This window comes from Tachysurus vachellii, chromosome 16, assembly GCF_030014155.1.
Source record: "Tachysurus vachellii isolate PV-2020 chromosome 16, HZAU_Pvac_v1, whole genome shotgun sequence".
Lineage (NCBI taxonomy): Eukaryota > Metazoa > Chordata > Actinopteri > Siluriformes > Bagridae > Tachysurus > Tachysurus vachellii.
In genome coordinates, this window is record NC_083475.1 from 19,968,183 (window position 1) to 19,986,960 (window position 18,778).

At 44.0% G+C, this 18,778-nt stretch overlaps 1 protein-coding gene across 2 annotated transcripts in view; it reads right to left on the minus strand.

Moving 5' to 3' along the window:
* Positions 1-3,668: 3,668 nt before the first annotated feature.
* atp2b1a (ATPase plasma membrane Ca2+ transporting 1a) overlaps positions 3,669-18,778 on the minus strand; it is a 40,100-nt gene continuing 24,990 nt past the window's right edge. The window contains exons 8-22 of one of the 2 annotated variants that reach the window (XM_060890110.1): positions 18,593-18,748; positions 18,183-18,397; positions 17,733-17,975; positions 17,381-17,622; positions 16,936-17,173; positions 16,660-16,839; positions 16,485-16,572; positions 16,277-16,383; positions 15,965-16,156; positions 12,136-12,349; positions 11,600-11,811; positions 11,414-11,521; positions 10,573-10,761; positions 10,095-10,181; positions 3,669-6,354 (exon numbers count right to left, since the gene is read on the minus strand). In XM_060890110.1, the coding sequence (XP_060746093.1) occupies positions 6,019-6,354; positions 10,095-10,181; positions 10,573-10,761; positions 11,414-11,521; positions 11,600-11,811; positions 12,136-12,349; positions 15,965-16,156; positions 16,277-16,383; positions 16,485-16,572; positions 16,660-16,839; positions 16,936-17,173; positions 17,381-17,622; positions 17,733-17,975; positions 18,183-18,397; positions 18,593-18,748 (2,807 nt within the window). In that variant the 3' untranslated portion in view covers positions 3,669-6,018. The remainder of the gene's footprint in view (positions 6,355-10,094; positions 10,182-10,572; positions 10,762-11,413; positions 11,522-11,599; positions 11,812-12,135; positions 12,350-15,964; positions 16,157-16,276; positions 16,384-16,484; positions 16,573-16,659; positions 16,840-16,935; positions 17,174-17,380; positions 17,623-17,732; positions 17,976-18,182; positions 18,398-18,592; positions 18,749-18,778) is intronic. The other variant, XM_060890109.1, reaches the window with a different exon arrangement.

Below are 18,778 nucleotides of genomic sequence, written 5' to 3' on the forward strand. Positions count from 1 at the left end.
ATTGTGTCCCTGTGCACAAAGCACAGAGCTCCATGAAGACATAGTGTGGAGGTTCAGGTTGGACTGAAAGAACATCACGTACTGCTACTGTTATTGAGTTCTACACCATTATAGTACTTTTATCGCAACCAACTATTTACTTATAAATACATTATTAACTTATCTAAAAATCGATATGCATCTGTATAAACAGACAAAAATATGCAGGTGAGATTAAGCTAACCTGTGTCCAAAACATTTCAGAGGAACCACGATTGTCTACTGAATACAACAAGCTACTATTAGTCAGTTAACATCTGAGAAGATAAATCTGACCCAAAAAAAATATCAGTTCAGATATATAGTAGATAACCAAATATACTATACTGCCTAAACAATCTATACTGTCCAGGAGGGCATTCTCTAATACATACAATCAAGGAGTCGATTCCTTCTGGGATTGACTCGATTCCAAAGTTCACTCACTCACTCACTCATCTTCTACCGCTTATCCGAACTACCTCGAGTCACGGGGAGCCTGTGCCTATCTCAGGCGTCATCGGGCATCAAGGCAGGATACACCCTGGACGGAGTGCCAACCCATCGCAGGGCACACACACACACTCTCATTCACTCACACAATCACACACTACGGACAATTTTCCAGAGATGCCAATCGACCTACCATGCATGTCTTTGTACCGGGGGAGGAAACCGGAGTACCCGGAGGAAACCCCCGAGGCACGGGGAGAACATGCAAACTCCACACACACAAGGTGGAGGCGGGAATCGAACCCCGACCCTGGAGGTGTGAGGCGAACGTGCTAACCACTAAGCCACCGTGCCCCCCGATTCCAAAGTTGTTTATTATATAATTTAATAATTACATGAAGGAAGGGAAGAGAGAGAGAGAGAGAGAGAGAGAGAGAGAGATGTAGTGAGAGAGAGAGAGAGAGAGAGAGAGAGAGAGAGAGAGAGAGAGAGACACAGAAACAGAGGGGGGAGAGAGAGAGACAGAGGAGGAGAGAGAGAGAGAGAGAGAGAGAGAGAGAGAGAGAGACACAGAAACAGAGGGGGGAGAGAGAGAGACAGAGGAGGAGAGAGAGAGAGAGAGAGAGAGAGAGAGAGAGAGACACAGAAACAGAGGGGGGAGAGAGAGAGACAGAGGAGGAGAGAGAGAGAGAGAGAGAGAGAGAGAGAGAGAGAGAGAAAGAGAGATAGAGAGAGAGAGAGAAATAAAATCTTACCTAATTTAAAAGCACACATCTCCTCCATCTGTAGACGTAGCACATTTTTGTACCTGTCGCATCTGCGATAACAAAATCTAGACTTTCTACGTCACAACATCGTCGTGTTCAAAACTCTACTTTGGGAAAACGAGCCATTAATAAACAAACAAACGGCAGCAAAATCTTCAAACTTTTCTCTCCCTTTGAAATTGATTTAATTTTGTCGTGTAACTTAAAAACTTATTACTGAAACCTTAAAATGACTGTATTATTGATACAAACAGCTGACTTTTAATTGGTTTATTATTAGTTTTAAGTGTATTTACATTTTACTTTGACGTATAAATGAATGAACATTTTATTTACTTTATGTAAATAAATGATAATGTGAAATGTTTAAAAGTTGTTCGAGATCCCACGTTTAATAAATGACAGAATAACTATTTAATTCTTGTGATAGTAATAATAATGATATAAAAAACTCTTTAATTTTCAGTATCTATTGAAAGTTCTCCATCTCTTATGTCTTTGGACATGTAGCGAGATGTTAGTGAGACAGATTTCAGACCAAATCCAGACAAATGAAATAGCTTCTTCTTGTTTATGAACACATTTACTTTAGCTGTGTTAAGTTTTAGGCCATCAGAGTGACTGAATCTGGTAACTCCACCCACTAGACTTTAAACGAATTAACACCTTCTGACCAATCAGAGTAAGGTATTTAACAGAGCCGCCGAATTAATTTCTGAGCCGATTTCTGGACACCTTCAAGCTGTGGTGTTTTTGTCTAAAGGAAAGAAATAAAAGAAATGTTCTAAATACTGTATGAGAGGATATAAATGGATAAACTGTATGGTGTGTATTTCTATAATCATAATCACACCCTGTACAATAAATCATGCAGTTTCTTCTCTTCAGCAGGTAAAAATAGTAAAGCAGCAGGCTGTCTCGGTGTGTGTGTGTGTGTGTGACAGAAGTGCTGATGTGTGGAGAGAGAAAAGATCTAAACATCTGCTACAGACTGCATGTGACATGATCACTGGTGGCAGGATCCTTACTAAGGAGGAAAAACTTCAACTGCTCTCCATCAGGTGAAAAGTTAAAAGCAGGTCGAGCTCTTTGAGGACGACGAGGCATCGAGCTGAACAGATCCGCAAACGGTCCACAGTTATGTTTACCAGAGGTGGGAGTAAGTCACACATGTGCAAGTCACAAGTAAGTCTCAAGTCAAAGTCGAGTCTTTTTTTAATATTTGTCAAGCAAGTCTCGAATTTGCGACTTAAGCCTGACTCGAGTCAAGTCATATGACTTGAGTCCCCTATCTCTGAGTCGTTTAACTCAAGTCCATGTCAAGTCTCAAGTCATGAATGTCAAGTCAAAGTCGAGTCTTTTTTTAATATTTGTCAAGCAAGTCTCAAGTCTCGAATTTGCGACAAGTCTGACTCGAGTGAAGTCATATGACTTGAGTCCCCTTTCTCTGAGTCATTTAACTCAAGTCCATATCAAGTCTCAAGTCATGAATATCAAGTCAAAGTCGAGCCTTTTTTTAATATTTGTCAAGCAAGTCTCGAATTTGCGACTTAAGTCTGACTCGAGTCAAGTCATATAACTTGAGTCCACCCATCTCTGACCTTTACACTCAAACAAATAATCTGTTAGGAATGGGATGGGAAAGCCTTCATGTAACCACCCTAACGGATCCGGCTGAGCTCCATCGACATTTCAGTAAGAGATCTTGTACTCTGTTAATTTCTTCTCAATTCTCTTCTTTTTTAAGGCTGAAATTTCCTGGATGATGTTTGAGATACACACTAAATTGTATAGAATGACAGCGTACAATAAACTAAGTACTTAAAACTTACCAGTCTGAATAGAAATGGAAAGATCTGAGATCATCTCAGAAACAGGATCAAAAATCTAGCCAGGTCACGAATCTGATGATGTTCTTAATTGGGTTCAGTGGAGCGTACGTTTATTTACAAATGAACGGCAGGAGTGACAAGTGAAAGTCATCATTTTTTGTAAAAAGCAGATTGTCTCATCGTTTACAGAACGGGCTGGAAAGTTTTCACAGGAGTCCAGAGATTGTTTTTTTTTTTTGTAAATCTTCTGACCAATCAGGATGCAGGATGGGAGGTAAGTGTGAGAAACAAACAAACAAACAAAAAAATAATATTAAAAATAAAAATCACATTCATGAGAAAATTTACTGACTTGCAATGACTTGAAAAGTTAAAAATAGCAGTGTGTGTACATGCAGTAATGTAAAGTCCATACAGTGAGGAAAACCACACACACACCTAACAATAATAATAATAATAATAATAAAGCTAACTAGTTACCAGGTAGGAACCGTAAGAGAGTGCTATTGCCTCGTAGTTTATTATTTACCTCGAACATCATTTCCGACGCTTTGCACTCTATATGAAGCAAAACATGGCCTTCAGCTTAGGCTAAATATCCAGTTTTCGCTTTTAATTCTTAAAAACCATACACATTACTCAACAAGTTTCAAATGTAAATTGAAATCACAATAACCATTTACATTTCTCCAGATAAACAGACATGAAGTACTTTTATTTATTTCCAAATGTTAAGTTAAAAAAAAAATAGTAATAATAATAAATCCATAAAACAGATGGAAAAAACATTCATCCCTGTTACAGGAAGAAGCTACAGAATAAAGTCATGGATTTATTTATTTTTTTTTTTAAATCTTTCCACAATTTCGTCACTAAATAGCGAACTTAAGCTGCTTTTTTTTTTAATCGTTAAACACAAGGAACAAAAAAAAAAAAAGAATAAATTAGGGGGGAAAAAAACTTAGTGTGGATGTGCTGAATAAAGAGCGCATTTTATTCTTCTGTGGATTTTCTCCTCTTTCTTTAACAGACCCGCAGGAGAAAAAGCCCAAACCTGGCCAAAAAAAAAACAAAAACAACAAAACAAACAAAAAAATTAACAAAGAGCTCATCTAAAATGTAAAAAAAAAAAAAAAAAGTCATTATTTGACTGTAGGTGTTTTCTTAAAGCCTGGTTCGTACTATTCGCCACCCTGAGAAAGATTCCTAGCAGAAAGCGAGTTACTGCACACGTGTTTCTGTGTAAAATTCCTTCGAGTCTGCTTCAGCAGGTCAAAAGATCTTTATGTCCCATAAAAATACAAAGCAAATCTTTATTTATACGGTCTGTATCAAAATTTCCGTAGGGAGTTGAAATAAACGTACCCTGTGCAGAGACCCCTTTATGTCCAAGTGGTTTTTTTTTTCCCTTAAAAATCCACTTTTATTTTTTCCCCCATTTAGCAAGTTCCAGTATTTCAGGTGACAAATATAATCAATCCACAGCCGAGTCAAACGCAGCAGTCTGAATGACTAGAATATTGATGGAACGAGATGTAGAAAGAATACGATCTGTTGTGTTGTGAAAAAAAAACAACTAATTAGACGCATGTGTTTTTTTGTTAAATGCAAATTTTAAATATTAACTGAAACACGATCGTTTACTTAAATAATAAAAAAAAAAAATCTTCACTCAATGATGCGTGTTTCACATCCTTTTGCATCCGATTCATTTTATTTATTTATTTCCCCCTAGCCTGAGAACCTGAGCCTAGATATCACATATTGGCAGGGACAGAAATGTCACCAGTGGACGTCCTACATAACGATTACAAACGTGATAAATGTCGGTGATTTGTCTCTCTCGCTTTAACCTTTCATTTCTGATGGAGCTGATGTCATAGAAACCTAGCCTCCCAACCATTACAGGATGAACTGGGAGCACAATGTAGTCCCTAGTAAGCACGATAAGATAAAGTAGCTTTAAAACTGAAGAAACGCAGTAGTAAATGCCTAAGGAAATGTCCTGACAGAGGTCCTCGCCCGTGTCCGTGTCCTCGCTCGTGCTATAGCTTCTGGACCTCGACGCCTCCGTTGTCTTCACGTCTATACGAGCCTTAGTGTTATCTATTTGGCTAGAAGATCTCTACATATCCACAAATATATAACAAATAAAACCTGCAGGCAAAAATAGTTTGGTTTCCATAGAAACACCCTTTTTTTTTCCTGAAAATACAGCAGTATCTGAAATATTATTCTCTTTTTTTTTTTTGTTTGTTTGTTTTATTTGTCCCTTTTTTTCTGCATCAGGAAGCGCCTTCACCGACAAAGAGAAAAAAAAAAAGTATCTACAAACTTTGTAAACAGACCTGCCTTTTCAAAAAAACAAAAAACAAAACATAAATAATTCAAAATATGAAGAGCCAAATAGAGCAGAAATGAACCTGGGTGATCGAGGGCCAAAGAAAGAAATGTACACCACCATTCAGGAATAAAAGAAATCTTACAGCTAAATCATCTGCAAGCCATGGAGAGACAAATCGTCTTGTCAGTATAATAATAATAATAATAATAATAATAATAATAATAATAATAATAATAATAAATACAGGTCACTTTCAATCTCTTAACAATCCCTCCGTTTTCACAAAGAGGACAGAAAGATTTATTATAATCAGAGGCGGAAATAGAGTCCTTCCGTCTCCGAGAGGATGTTGAGAATAAAATAAGTCAACAACAACGAAAGAAAAAAAAAGGAGAAAAAAAAAAAAAAAAAAAAAAAAGAAAGGTAAATCACAACCACACCCTACATTCTGGTGAATGCTTGCTCTTGTTTCAGTCAAGCTCAAGCCAAGCTCCCAGATCACACACGGCTCTGTGCCCGTGAGTCCGCTGAGCGCGCACGGGTCTCTGTAGAGACGGCAGGTGGGTGTGGCTCAGAGTGTGGAGAAAGGGAGGGGCGGAGCCAATCAGAGGGACGTCTCCACGCTGTGCATGGGGCTCGCTGGGGCCGAGGGTGTGGCCGGTTTGCTGTTGTCTAAGAAGAGGTGGACGCCGCTGTCTACGGCGTTATTGTTCTGGTTGGGCGATGGGGAGGGAGGTGGAGGGGGTGTGGGGGTGGCGTTTCTCTTCGTAGGGGCGTCATCCTCGGCATCCGTGTCGTCAATGAGGGGGATGTGGGGCTCCGAGTCCTCTATCCGGAACTCCGGGTGGGTCATAAAGTTGTGGATTGAGCTGCGTGACTCAGGCTTCTCCAACCCCTCATAGGGGGACAGGGAGCTGCGGAATGCATTCACTACTCGGATCTGGAAGGAAACAAAGGTACGGACACACACACACACACACACACACACACACACACACACACGGAGTAAGTCTCATACACTTTATAGAGAAGTGGTGCAAACCACACGGTCAGACACAAATCACAAAGACACACTCACACTTTGCATTTTAAATCCAGGTTAAACCAAGGCCAGATAAACTAGCTGTAATTAGTGCGAAATGAAGCCAGTGTTACACTGTGGGCTCCGAACACTATCACAACATCACAAGATCCCACACAATAACCACATTTTGTGGTGAAGCGTATTCTCAAATCAGTCAAATCATACACTGAAGATCCTGAAAGGAAAGACCTGCGGGTCGAGAGCATCACTACGTTCGGAAAGGCTTGATCTGGGCTCCAATAAACACTCTTCAGAGTGAGATTAAGAAAAGCACGATACTACTTTTACAATACTTTCTTTTTCAGTCCACATGATGTTAGATTTGTATCTCACTGTACAAGAGTCCGGTATGTAATGCTGATGTTTTATTCATTAGTCTAAAGCAAGTCCATATTGTGGAGCAAAAGAAAAAAAAACCTTTCACTTCACTTAATAATCCTAACACCTATATCTTTCCTTTCTATGCGTGTCACAGCAGTGAGATACTTTCCTCATGCTGCCAGATCTGTCTCATTGTCTCTTTAGTCAAACTACAAATGCCACTAAACTACAAATGATTTCCTGACGTGCCCAGTTAGTCCAGGACCGTACAGTGTAAACCCAGCTTCCGTTTGATGACAAAGTCTGAGCTGCGGGGACACACACACACACACAGGCTGTTACTGCAAGCTAAGCTCCACTCAGAGAGACAAACCATCTCTTTCTTTCTGCTCTCACGTCAGTAAAAAAAAACGTACAAAATGTATTAAAGAAAAAAGGTCAGGACAACCATCACAGCATCTCCTCTTAGTAGTAGTGTGAGAAAACTCGTATAGCCAGTGTCCAGTTATTCAAAATGCAAGTGAGAGAGAGAGAGAGAGAGAGAGAGAGAGAGAGAGAGAGACAGCGACAGAGAGACAGGGAGAGAAAGACAGAGAGAGACAGACAAAGACAGAGAGAGAGAGAGAGAGAGAGAGAGAGAGAGACAGAGAAAGAGAGAAAGAGAGGGAGAGAGACAGAGAGAGAGAGAGAGAGAGAGACAGCGACAGAGAGAGAGACCCACAGTAAACTAGAGAAGACAGCTGTACATGAGAGTTAATTGTACATGCTTGAGTGAGCAGGATGGGGTGAGAGGGAGGGCAGGGGGTTGATCATTGGTCACTGATTATGTTTTGATACAGAAACTTTGAGCAGCCAAGCAGGTCTAAGCTGTACAACACGTAAATTACACAAACGAGAGACAGGAGAAACTGGACCCATGCACAGCAGTGTTACCTTTTGTTTAACAGAAGTAAACCTTTGAGTATAGCCCATGACACATGTCACATAATCTAAAGGAGGAACATGGCATTTTTTGGCATCGCTTTGGAGTCAAATAAGGGACTGTTTGCCTATAAAGAAACTTTACACATTAAAATGACTTGATTAATAGGAATCGTCCTGGATACGCCAGTCCACCGCATTCGTCCTGTGTACCTAAGAAACACGCAGAATTAATGTCTCAATGTAGAGAGAGAGGAGATCCTGAAGACCTGGAAAAAGCTGAGTAAAGTAACAGTAACAAAGCAATCACACTAAAAAAAAAAAATAAAAAAAAAATGGGCGGAACATTCAGAAATGGTGAAAGCAATATAATTAGCGGACAAGGTGAAACCGGCGGCATTCTATAGTGAGAGTGAGTTAGTAATGCTAACGTGGGTCGGAAAAAGGAAACCCCTCGGTGAATGTAATGAGACGAGGTTTGTGACGTCTGAGAGCGTCTGGGTTGTGATACTGTCTGTGGTGTTGTGGATTGGCTTGGTACAAGTATACAAGTGCTTCGGTACTGCAGCTGGTGCTATTAAGACTCCAGCTACTACAGAATGAAGAACGGTGCCTGGAGTATAAACGACACGTGATGAAGGAGATGATGGAAAATATATATACACAAATCGCTGAGCATGACAAACAGGATGAAATGCTTCTTGTGTTCCATATTTGCTTCAAGCAGAAAATAGAAATGAGATGCAGGTGGTGATTTTATCAGGCTCGTGAAACTTAAAGGTGGGGTCTCCGTTGTTTGAAAGCCAATGTTGACATTTGAAATCACCAAAACAGACACGCCCCTAACCCAAATGGGTCCCACCCTGTTTTGATAGTAAATGAACACAATGAGTAATACTATGATAATATAAATGTGTTTTTGTAGTACTGTGTGTTGTACAGTGAAAGGTTCAGCTCCGTTTCATGCAGAAGGAGACGGTCGACACACCTAGAACCCGAGGCAGAGCTAATGTTAGAGGCAGAAGTCGTAACGTCGCTGATGATAACATGGAAACAGAAGACTTGGAGCGTGTGCGCATGTTTCAGGCACAAAGATTTGCAGTAACGCAAGTAAGTGTATTGACTGATTTAATATTCTGGACTTTAATTGATAGAAAGCCGTATTTTGTTAGTTCTACTTCTTGCCTTATCGTAAGCCTTACTTCGCTTTCTTTCGTTGTTTTTGTCCTCCATGTCAACGATAAAACCGCTTTCTGCTAATGTCACACATGCGCACTGAACACTCTCTCCACCCATATTGACAAGACACGCCCCTTTCGGCTCATTGGCTACACGTTAGTTTTGTTTTTGTTTTGTTTGGCGGCCCGAGTCAGTTTTCTGAAGCATTTCTCAAACAACGGAGACCCCACCTTTAAATCATACTGTCTGTGGAAGCCCGGCATGAAACATGACGAGTCTTTTATAAGCGTGTGTGTAATAAAGGTAATACTAATAGCTGTGACAAAATGATACAAACTGGACAACTGAGAAAAACCGAAAGACAGTGAAGAAAAAACAACGAAAGAGACATGTGATCCACAGAGGAAGAAACAGACAGTGTGCTCCGTTCCCCTGTGTCTCAGTTACATACAGGTTAAGGAAAGTGTTCAGCTCCAGCACGAGATGAACCTGTGGAAACCTAGACTGCTCTCAGAGGGAGGGAAAAAAAAAACAAAATGCTCATTTCACAGGAATTATTGCGGCAAGTCAGTTCTGGAGTTCAAAACAATCCCACACAGCCTCTAAGCAAGGCCAATTGTTTTAGCAGTGCTGTGACTGAGCTGGTTGTCTGTGTGTCCATGGGCATATACTCAAAATATTTACACACAGAGGACTATAGCAGTCACAGGGCCCAGCAGAGGGACCGAGGCACAGCAGGCGCTGCAGACACAACACACACGATGTTGATCTGTTAGAATGTTCACACAGTGTTTATTTGAAGGGGGGAAAAAAAACCCAGCCAAAGCCATCAAACAGAATGACGACAGAGAGACCTCAGCCTCACTGGCCTCAGAACAGTACACACAGATATATGTCCATAAAAATAAATCAGCACTTGGATTCAGAAGCAATGTAGTGGACATCTAGGGCTTGTTTTGTTTGGTTTTAAAAAACTAACCGTTTCAATTTCTTCTATTTTTCTTTCCATACAGAGAGACATTATTGAAGAATGTAGAACGTTAGGCGAGTGAAGGAGGAAATGTTAATTGTCATGCACTAAGAAACACGCACTCACACCCCACAGTGGCAGAAGCTTTGTTGGAGGCGGTGGCAGTAGAAAACGCTACATGTGTAGGGCTAGAAACATTGGTTACATCGTGCTGTTGGCTGGTGCTCGAGGGGTGACGCCTGAGGGCCCCCTGAAAGGAAGTGCCGCTCTGGAACGCACTCACTACATCCATCTGTAAGGAATCAGAGAGTGTGACAGGAGGGCCCAAAGAACGCATACAGGAGAGAGAGAAAGAGAAAGAGAAAGAAAGAGAGAATATGAGAAGAGGGGAGGGGGACAGAAAAAGAAGGGCACCCATATAAAGAGAAGACAGGTAGCAGCATGGAGAGAAAAGGCACTGTATGGAAGTTAACCCCAGCGTTAGCCTCCCTGATATTACCCTGATCAGTACATTAAATCAGAACAACTATCTGACCAGATTTTACACTGCACAAGACGTACTGTGAAGCTAACTGTAAGAAATGATATTGGCACTAATTAAGTGTGAAAAAAGAACAGAACTGGGATCCTGACCTGAAGTTCCTCGACATTGGGCATGAAGGAGAGAGTCAAGGTGAAGTTACCTGAGTCTGTATCCTGTTGAGGCCTCGGAACCAGAGGATTTGCCCCCTGCGAAGCTCACGCTCGGCGTGGTCGATCTCGTCGTGGTCCTCCATGTCCTCTAGCTCCTCGTCTGGGATCTCTTCCTTCTGAGTTCCGTGACCGGCCGTCTTCAGGAACTTCAGGCGACTGGTCGGGATGGAGGAGATCACCTGCACGAGGGCAGAGGAACAGGAAAAGACTCCGTCAAACCCCACACCTCAGTCGAGATACGCGTATAGTGCACTTAAACAGAACCCTGGCATGTGTGTTCTCCGTCTCTGTGTGGGGGATTTACTCTGATGCTGACGTGACAAACGAATTAACGGGTGCGAAAGGTTCGATGAATAAGTGTAAAAGAAAATAAAAGACAAACACAAACAGGAACGTTTTAGCTAACGTCTTAATTTTCACCATAAGTCATTAAAATCCAGACGAATGCTATCAGCTATCTTCCACAGCGTAGGCTAGAATAACGGTGTTGTGTTCCCTTCTGTACATGTGAAATGATTATTTCTGTGAAACACAAACAGCTGCTCTGACTCAAAAATGCTTCCATAAACAAACAACAACATAAAAGAAGACAACGGCTGGATTTCTGGCTCTGACACCGAACAACTCTTTATTGACCTGAATGTATTTTTCCATCACCCACTTTGATTTTCAACCGATTTCAATCCAGACATTGACCACAAGAGGGCAGCGCTGAACCAGGCTGTAACTAAAACGTAGCTAATCCACCTGCTCGACAGGGAAACGTCTGAAATCATCACGGCCGCCTGATGTTCTTTCTACAGAGTTATATTTATATAACTGCAGCCTTACCTGACCCCAGAGCAGACAGCCACAGCCTAAGAAAACGCACCAGAGCCAGTGCTCGATGCTGAGACCCACACAGCTAAAGGGCTTCCCTCCAAACTGAACAATGACAATCTGGAAAGAAAAGGATTAGCGTTAGTGAACATTCACTGGACTGATTTTGTCGTCACCTGCATTCCGATTAGTACCCACCTGGATGATGAACGTGCCGAAGACAATGGAGCAGAAGATAAGGTTGTTGAAGATACCGTCGAAGACGTTCCTTTCGCCGTGGATCTTGCGAGCGTTGATTTCGTTGAAGAGCTGCATCAACACAAAGGTGTTGAAGACGATGGTGTAGTGTTCAGAAGGCGGCGCGTGGAGAGGGGTGTTACGGCCGCTGTCTATGTCGAACAGTTTTTCACCTGATAAAAAGGATAAGGTTAATGGTGAGCAGTATGTACTCACACAGGCGTAATGCCTGCTCAAAAGCAATCACAACATCTCAAACACTCAATCTTTAACCAAAGGCATAACTGTCACACAGTGACACACAGGATACTTCCGGCATAGTTCAATTCACGTGGTGCGTGTCCTCAGAGACACGTCCTTCATTGAACTACGGTTCGAAAAGGTGGCGTGACATGTCTTTGAGGAAGTACAGTACATTTTCCTTCCCAAGCTGGTAGCTGTCATGATTTCATGATAACTAATAATGCTTTTGGGAGTAAAGTGCTGCTGGTTAGCACCTGCAAACAGCAGAGTGAAGATGACGGTGAGCTGGTAAACGGCATGGCCCAGGATGTTCTTCATCATGGTTCTGGAGATTAACGGTTTGTTTCGGCCGTACGGCTTCCTCAGCAGCAGAGACTCCGTGGGAGGCTCCGTAGCCAGAGCCAGTGAGGCAAAGGTGTCCATGATCAGATTTACCCACAACATCTGTACTGCCTTCAATGGAGAATCCTGAGGGGGAAAATGCATAAAATGCAGAACTCAGTAAGTTCCTTCTCGCTAAAGTTATGGGAATAAAATATACTGTTCTGAGATGCTCATTAAAGCGATCAAAATGTTTTCTACAAATTGAGGGATTTTTCGCTCGCTTGTGCTATAATTTCCTTATTAGCTAAATTGTTATTTACTGTATGTTAACTTCTGTAAATAAAAAGAGGTATAAAACATGACAGTCGGGTTCATCCGGTACAAACGATAACCAGAACGCACGTGCACACGTATCAGCCGACAGAAAGTCGTACACGTTACTCTTCATAAAACTGTAGCATCTTCATATTAGACAACAAGCAACACTTGTAGTAAGGGACAAATGTAAAGTAGTCTACATTCTGAGACAGGAAATAATAATAATAATAAATGCTTGGTCAACTCCAGAGAGACTTCCTGTCTGATAATAAGACTGATAACTCCTGCAAGAAAGAAACTGCTAGGTATCAGGTCGAAATGTAGAATCAGGAATTACAACAAACGCCTGTAACTAAGAATGACGTGTAAAACTAACAGCTTCTCACCTGCTCTGGCAACCAAATGAGAACTGAAAAGAGGACTTTATTATTTAAAGAGATGGGCGTGTCATAGAAAAGCACTTTTATTTGAATTAAATTATATTCAGTGTTTTGATCTAAAACACTGTACAGTCTTATTCAGAAATGTCTGGTGTGAGTGCAGATTTTTATTTCAAGCATGCAGGAGCCATCTTGGTGCACAGACACACACAGACACACACGCAGACACACACACACGCAGACACACACACACGCAGACACACACACACGCAGACACACACACACGCAGACACACACACACACGCAGACACCCACAGACACACACAGACTCAATCACACAGACAGACAGACACAGTCACAGACACACAGACAGACACAGTCACAGACACACAGACAGACACAGACAGACACACACAGTCACAGACACACACACACACAGTCACAGACACACACACACAGTCACAGACACACACACACACACAGTCACAGACACACACACACAGTCACAGACACACAGTCACAGACACACACACAGTCACAGACAGACACACACAGTCACAGACCCACACACACAGTCACAGACCCACACACACAGTCACAGACCCACACACACAGTCACAGACCCACACACACAGTCACAGACCCACACACACAGTCACAGACCCACACAGTCACAGATCCACACAGTCACAGACCCACACACACAGAATCACAGACCCACACACACACAGTCACAGACCCACACACACACACAGTCACAGACCCACACACACACAGTCACAGACCCACACACACACACAGTCACAGACCCACACACACACACACAGTCACAGACCCACACACACACACACAGTCACAGACCCACACACACACACAGTCACAGACCCACACACACACACACAGTCACAGACCCCCACACACACACACAGTCACAGACCCACACACACAGTTACAGACCCACACACACACACAGTTACAGACCCACACACACAGTTACAGACCCACACACACAGTCACAGACCCACACACACACACACAGTCACAGACCCACACACACAGTCACAGACCCACACACACAGTCACAGACCCACACACACACACAGTCACAGACCCACACACACACACAGTCACAGACCCACACACACACACAGTCACAGACCCACACACACACACAGTCACAGACCCACACACACACACAGTCACAGACCCACACACACACACAGTCACAGACCCACACACACACACAGTCACAGACCCACACACACACACAGTCACAGACCGACACACACACACACAGACCGACACACACACACACAGACCCACACACACACACAGACCCACACACACACACAGACCCACACACACACAGTCACAGACCCACACACACAGTTACAGACCCACACACACAGTTACAGACCCACACACACAGTCACAGACCCACACACACACACACAGTCACAGACCCCCCCCCCACACACACAGTCACAGACCCCCACACACACACACAGTCACAGACCCCCACACACACACAGTCACAGACCCCCACACACACACAGTCACAGACCCCCACACACACAGTCACAGACCCCCACACACACAGTCACAGACCCCCACACACACAGTCACAGACCCCCACACACACACAGTCACAGACCCACACACACACAGTCACAGACCCACACAGTCACAGACCCACACACACACAGTCACAGACCCCCACACACACAGTCACAGACCCACACACACACAGTCACAGACCCACACACACAGTCCCCCACACACACACACAGTCACAGACCCACACACACACACAGTCACAGACCCACACACACACACAGTCACAGACCCACACACACACACAGTCACAGACCCACACACACACACACACACACACACAGTCACAGACCCACACACACACACACACAGTCACAGACCCACACACACACACACAGTCCCAGACCCACACACACACACACACAGTCCCAGACCCACACACACACACACACAGTCCCAGACCCACACACACACACACAGTCACAGACCCACACACACACACACAGTCACAGACCCACACACACACACACAGTCACAGACCCACACACACACACACAGTCACAGACCCACACACACACACACAGTCACAGACCCACACACACACACACAGTCACAGACCCACACACACACACACAGTCACAGACCCACACACACACACAGTCACAGACCCACACACACACACAGTCACAGACCCACACACACACACACAGTCACAGACCCACACACAGACCCACACACACACACCCACACACACACAGACCCACAGACCCACACACACACAGACCCACACACACACAGACCCACACACACACACAGACACAGACCCACACACAGACACAGACCCACACACACACAGACACAGACCCACACACACACAGACACAGACCCACACACACACAGACACAGACCCACCCACACACAGACACAGACCCACCCACACACACACAGACCCACACACACACACAGACACAGACCCACACACACACACACAGACCCACACACACCCACCCACACACACCCACCCACACAGACCCACACACACACACAGACCCACACACACACACACACACAGACCCACACACAGACCCACACACACACACAGACCCACACACACACACAGACCCACACACACACACAGACCCACACACACACACAGACCCACACACACACACACTGGTATAAAGCATCTTCTAGGAAACTCGATCCTGTTTCACCAAAACATATATTTAAGCTGCGTTTTAAAAGGATTTGCCGTTTCATGGCAACACAAGGAACCAAGAAGTTGACTATCGCCGGTTTACAGCTTATCGGTCTGCTCCAGTTTTAAATCAGTTTGTCCCAAGTGGGTCGTAATCCTCTGCGTCTGTCTCGCACTAATAACCTTCATTTAGAGTTGCCCAGATAACTCTAACAAACTTCCTTAATCCCTCGGTCTGTTTTTCCTGTTAGTCTGTCTGACATGATGTCTTTCATGCTGTTCAGAAGCGTACAGCAGACACTGCATTACCTGTGTGATGCAAGCTCCGGTGAAGGCCACGATCACAGCCACTACGTTGACGGTGAGCTGGAACTGCAGGAATTTGGAGATGCTGTCGTAGACGTTGCGGCCCCACATGACCGCTTTGACGATGCTGGAGAAGTTGTCGTCGGTGAGAATGATGTCAGAAGCCTCTTTAGCTACATCTGTGCCTGCGATGCCCTGAGAACACCAACAAAAAGACAATGACACAAGTCTGCATACGCAGTCTATAGATGCATGTATCTGCCTTAAACGTTATTGTGGAACGTATCGGTCCATTTCATGCATAAGGGTCCGTACCATAGCAAATCCGACGTCAGCCTTTTTCAAGGCAGGGCCGTCGTTCGTACCGTCTCCCGTTACTGCTACTACTTGTCTCTGTTCTAAGGCAGTGCTGTCAATGATGCCTGAAAATGAAACCTTAGAAAGTAAACACTTCTGCACAATATAATTTGTTTATTCTTGTTCATAAAACAATGTGTGGGGGGGAAAAACCCCAACAGAATACCTTTAACTAACGTATGCTTGTCTGTCGGAGAGGATCTCGCCAGGACTCGGAGTTTCGGCCATATTTTATCAATTCGCTCCTGTTCAATCTATAAAACAAGCCTTTCAGGACTTCTAGTATTCTTAAAATCTGTACGTGTGTGTGTGCTCTCTGGCAGAAAGAGCTTTTATCTCACCTCTCCTTTCTCGTTGCGTATCCGCCGGTTGAACTCTTTACCTTCCAGGCAGAGAAAATCATCTCCAGGCTGCAGGATGCCACATTTAGTTGCTATGGCACGGGCTGTGTTGATGTTGTCCCCGGTCACCATGCGCACTGTAATCCCGGCACGCTGGCACTTTCTAATAGCGTCTGGGACCTGATTGAGAGAAGCGGGTCAGATGCTCCACCTCACGTAGCGCTGAAATTTAACAGCTGTTCCTAATGATTTACAAACCAAACGCAAAAGTCATACTTCCGGTCTGACGGGGTCCTCGATGCCCACCACGCACACACAGGTGAGTCTGGAGAGTATCTCGGCCTCGTTTTCCCACTCGGGTTCCCCTTCGGAGGCGGGGAAGTCTCTGTAGGCCAGGCATATTGTCCTCAGGCCTTCAGACGCCATGGGCTCGATCACTTTCTTCACCATGTCGTCTCTGTCTCTGGGCCGGAACACCTTGGTCTCACCATTGGCTGTAAGGATCTTAAAACATCTAAACAGGGAACAAGGAGTACAGGGAGAAACGATTATGAAACAGCAGCATGAGAAGCACCATCTGTGTATTTCCTCTGGAGAAATGCATAGGTAGCCTGGACGCTAGATTTGGATAAGCCAGAGGGGGAAAGGAGGGGGGAAACGGAGCGGAGAAAGGAGAAGGAAAAAAAAAAAAAAAAAAAGCAAGCAAGCATCTGACGCCTACTTCTTGAGTAGAATTTCCGAGGCTCCTTTGCTGAACATCCGGAAGCTTCCGTCAGCGTTCTTCAGCACGGTGCTCATGGATTTCCTGACAGAGTTGAAAGTGTAAACTTTATAGAGTTTCTCCTCTGGGATCTCGTTGCGGATTGCTTGGTAGTCTTTTTTCAGGTCCAGCACAAAGCCAAGCAAGGCACATTCGGTTTTGTTGCCCACTTGACGGGCCAGACCTCCCTCCTTCTCAGGAGGCTGTGAGGAAAAGACGAAAAGCAAATCATCATTAATTCATTTTTTATTATTTAATCAAACCCAGCTAAACTAAAGCAAGGACTTGCACAATGGATGCAGGTGCAACTCACCATGATCTTGGTGGTGTAAGCACTGTTGACACTGATGCCCAGAACGAGCAGGTCCATGGTGCTGGCAGGGATTACCTCCGGCTCAGGGACCTTCCTGTAGTGCTGTTCTGCGATGTAAACCTGCACGACGGTCATCCTGTTCATGGTTAGAGTGCCTGTTTTATCTGAACAGATGGCAGTAGCATTGCCCATGGTCTCGCAGGCATCTAAATGCCTTACCAAATTGTTGTCCTTCATCATTTTCTGGAAAATAAGAAAAAAAAGGGGGTGGGATGGGAAAGTGGGGGCATTACAGGATTAGACAGGGTGAGGACAAGATTAAGTAAAAGATATAATATATATAAAAGCAGGCCGTGTAAATGTAAAAGCTACGGTGAGATATTCTCAACAACGTGAACTGCGTGTTGTCCAACATGGTGGTCAGCGATATAGCTGATAAGCGGGACATACTTTGACAGAGTAAGCCAGCGAAATAGTGACGGCAAGAGGCAGACCCTCGGGGACGGCCACCACCAGGACGGTCACGCCGATGATGAAGAACTTGACGAAATACTGGATGTATATGGGTGTGCAGCTCTTCTCCCATGGAAGGCCTTGCAGCCAAAAGGTGTTCACTATAAACAACACCACCAGGATAAGGACAGTGATGGCAGACATCACCAGACCTGCACAGAGATAAGAAAAGCACACCCTTAAACCAGCGTTACACCCAAAAGCTCAGAGCCTAGCTGAAAACAACAGGGTTAGATTCAGGAAAAAAAAAAGGCACCACAGGATGGTAATAAACCGCACAGCGAATCCCTAAGAAGAGGAGTAAGAGTGAAATTTGACAATTAGGACGAGAACTAAAATGTTCTGACCTGCTTTGCCGATTTGGACTGCTAGTTTAGTCAGCTTCCCTTGGAGAACAGATTTCTCTTTTTTTGGCAAGTTGGCTTTGCGCTTCTCCTCTGCATCTGCCCCTTCGTCACTGTTCAGGGGTTGCATTTCCATTGCTGCTCCATCCTGGGCTTTAGCTGAACACAACACAAAAATAGAGAATAAGA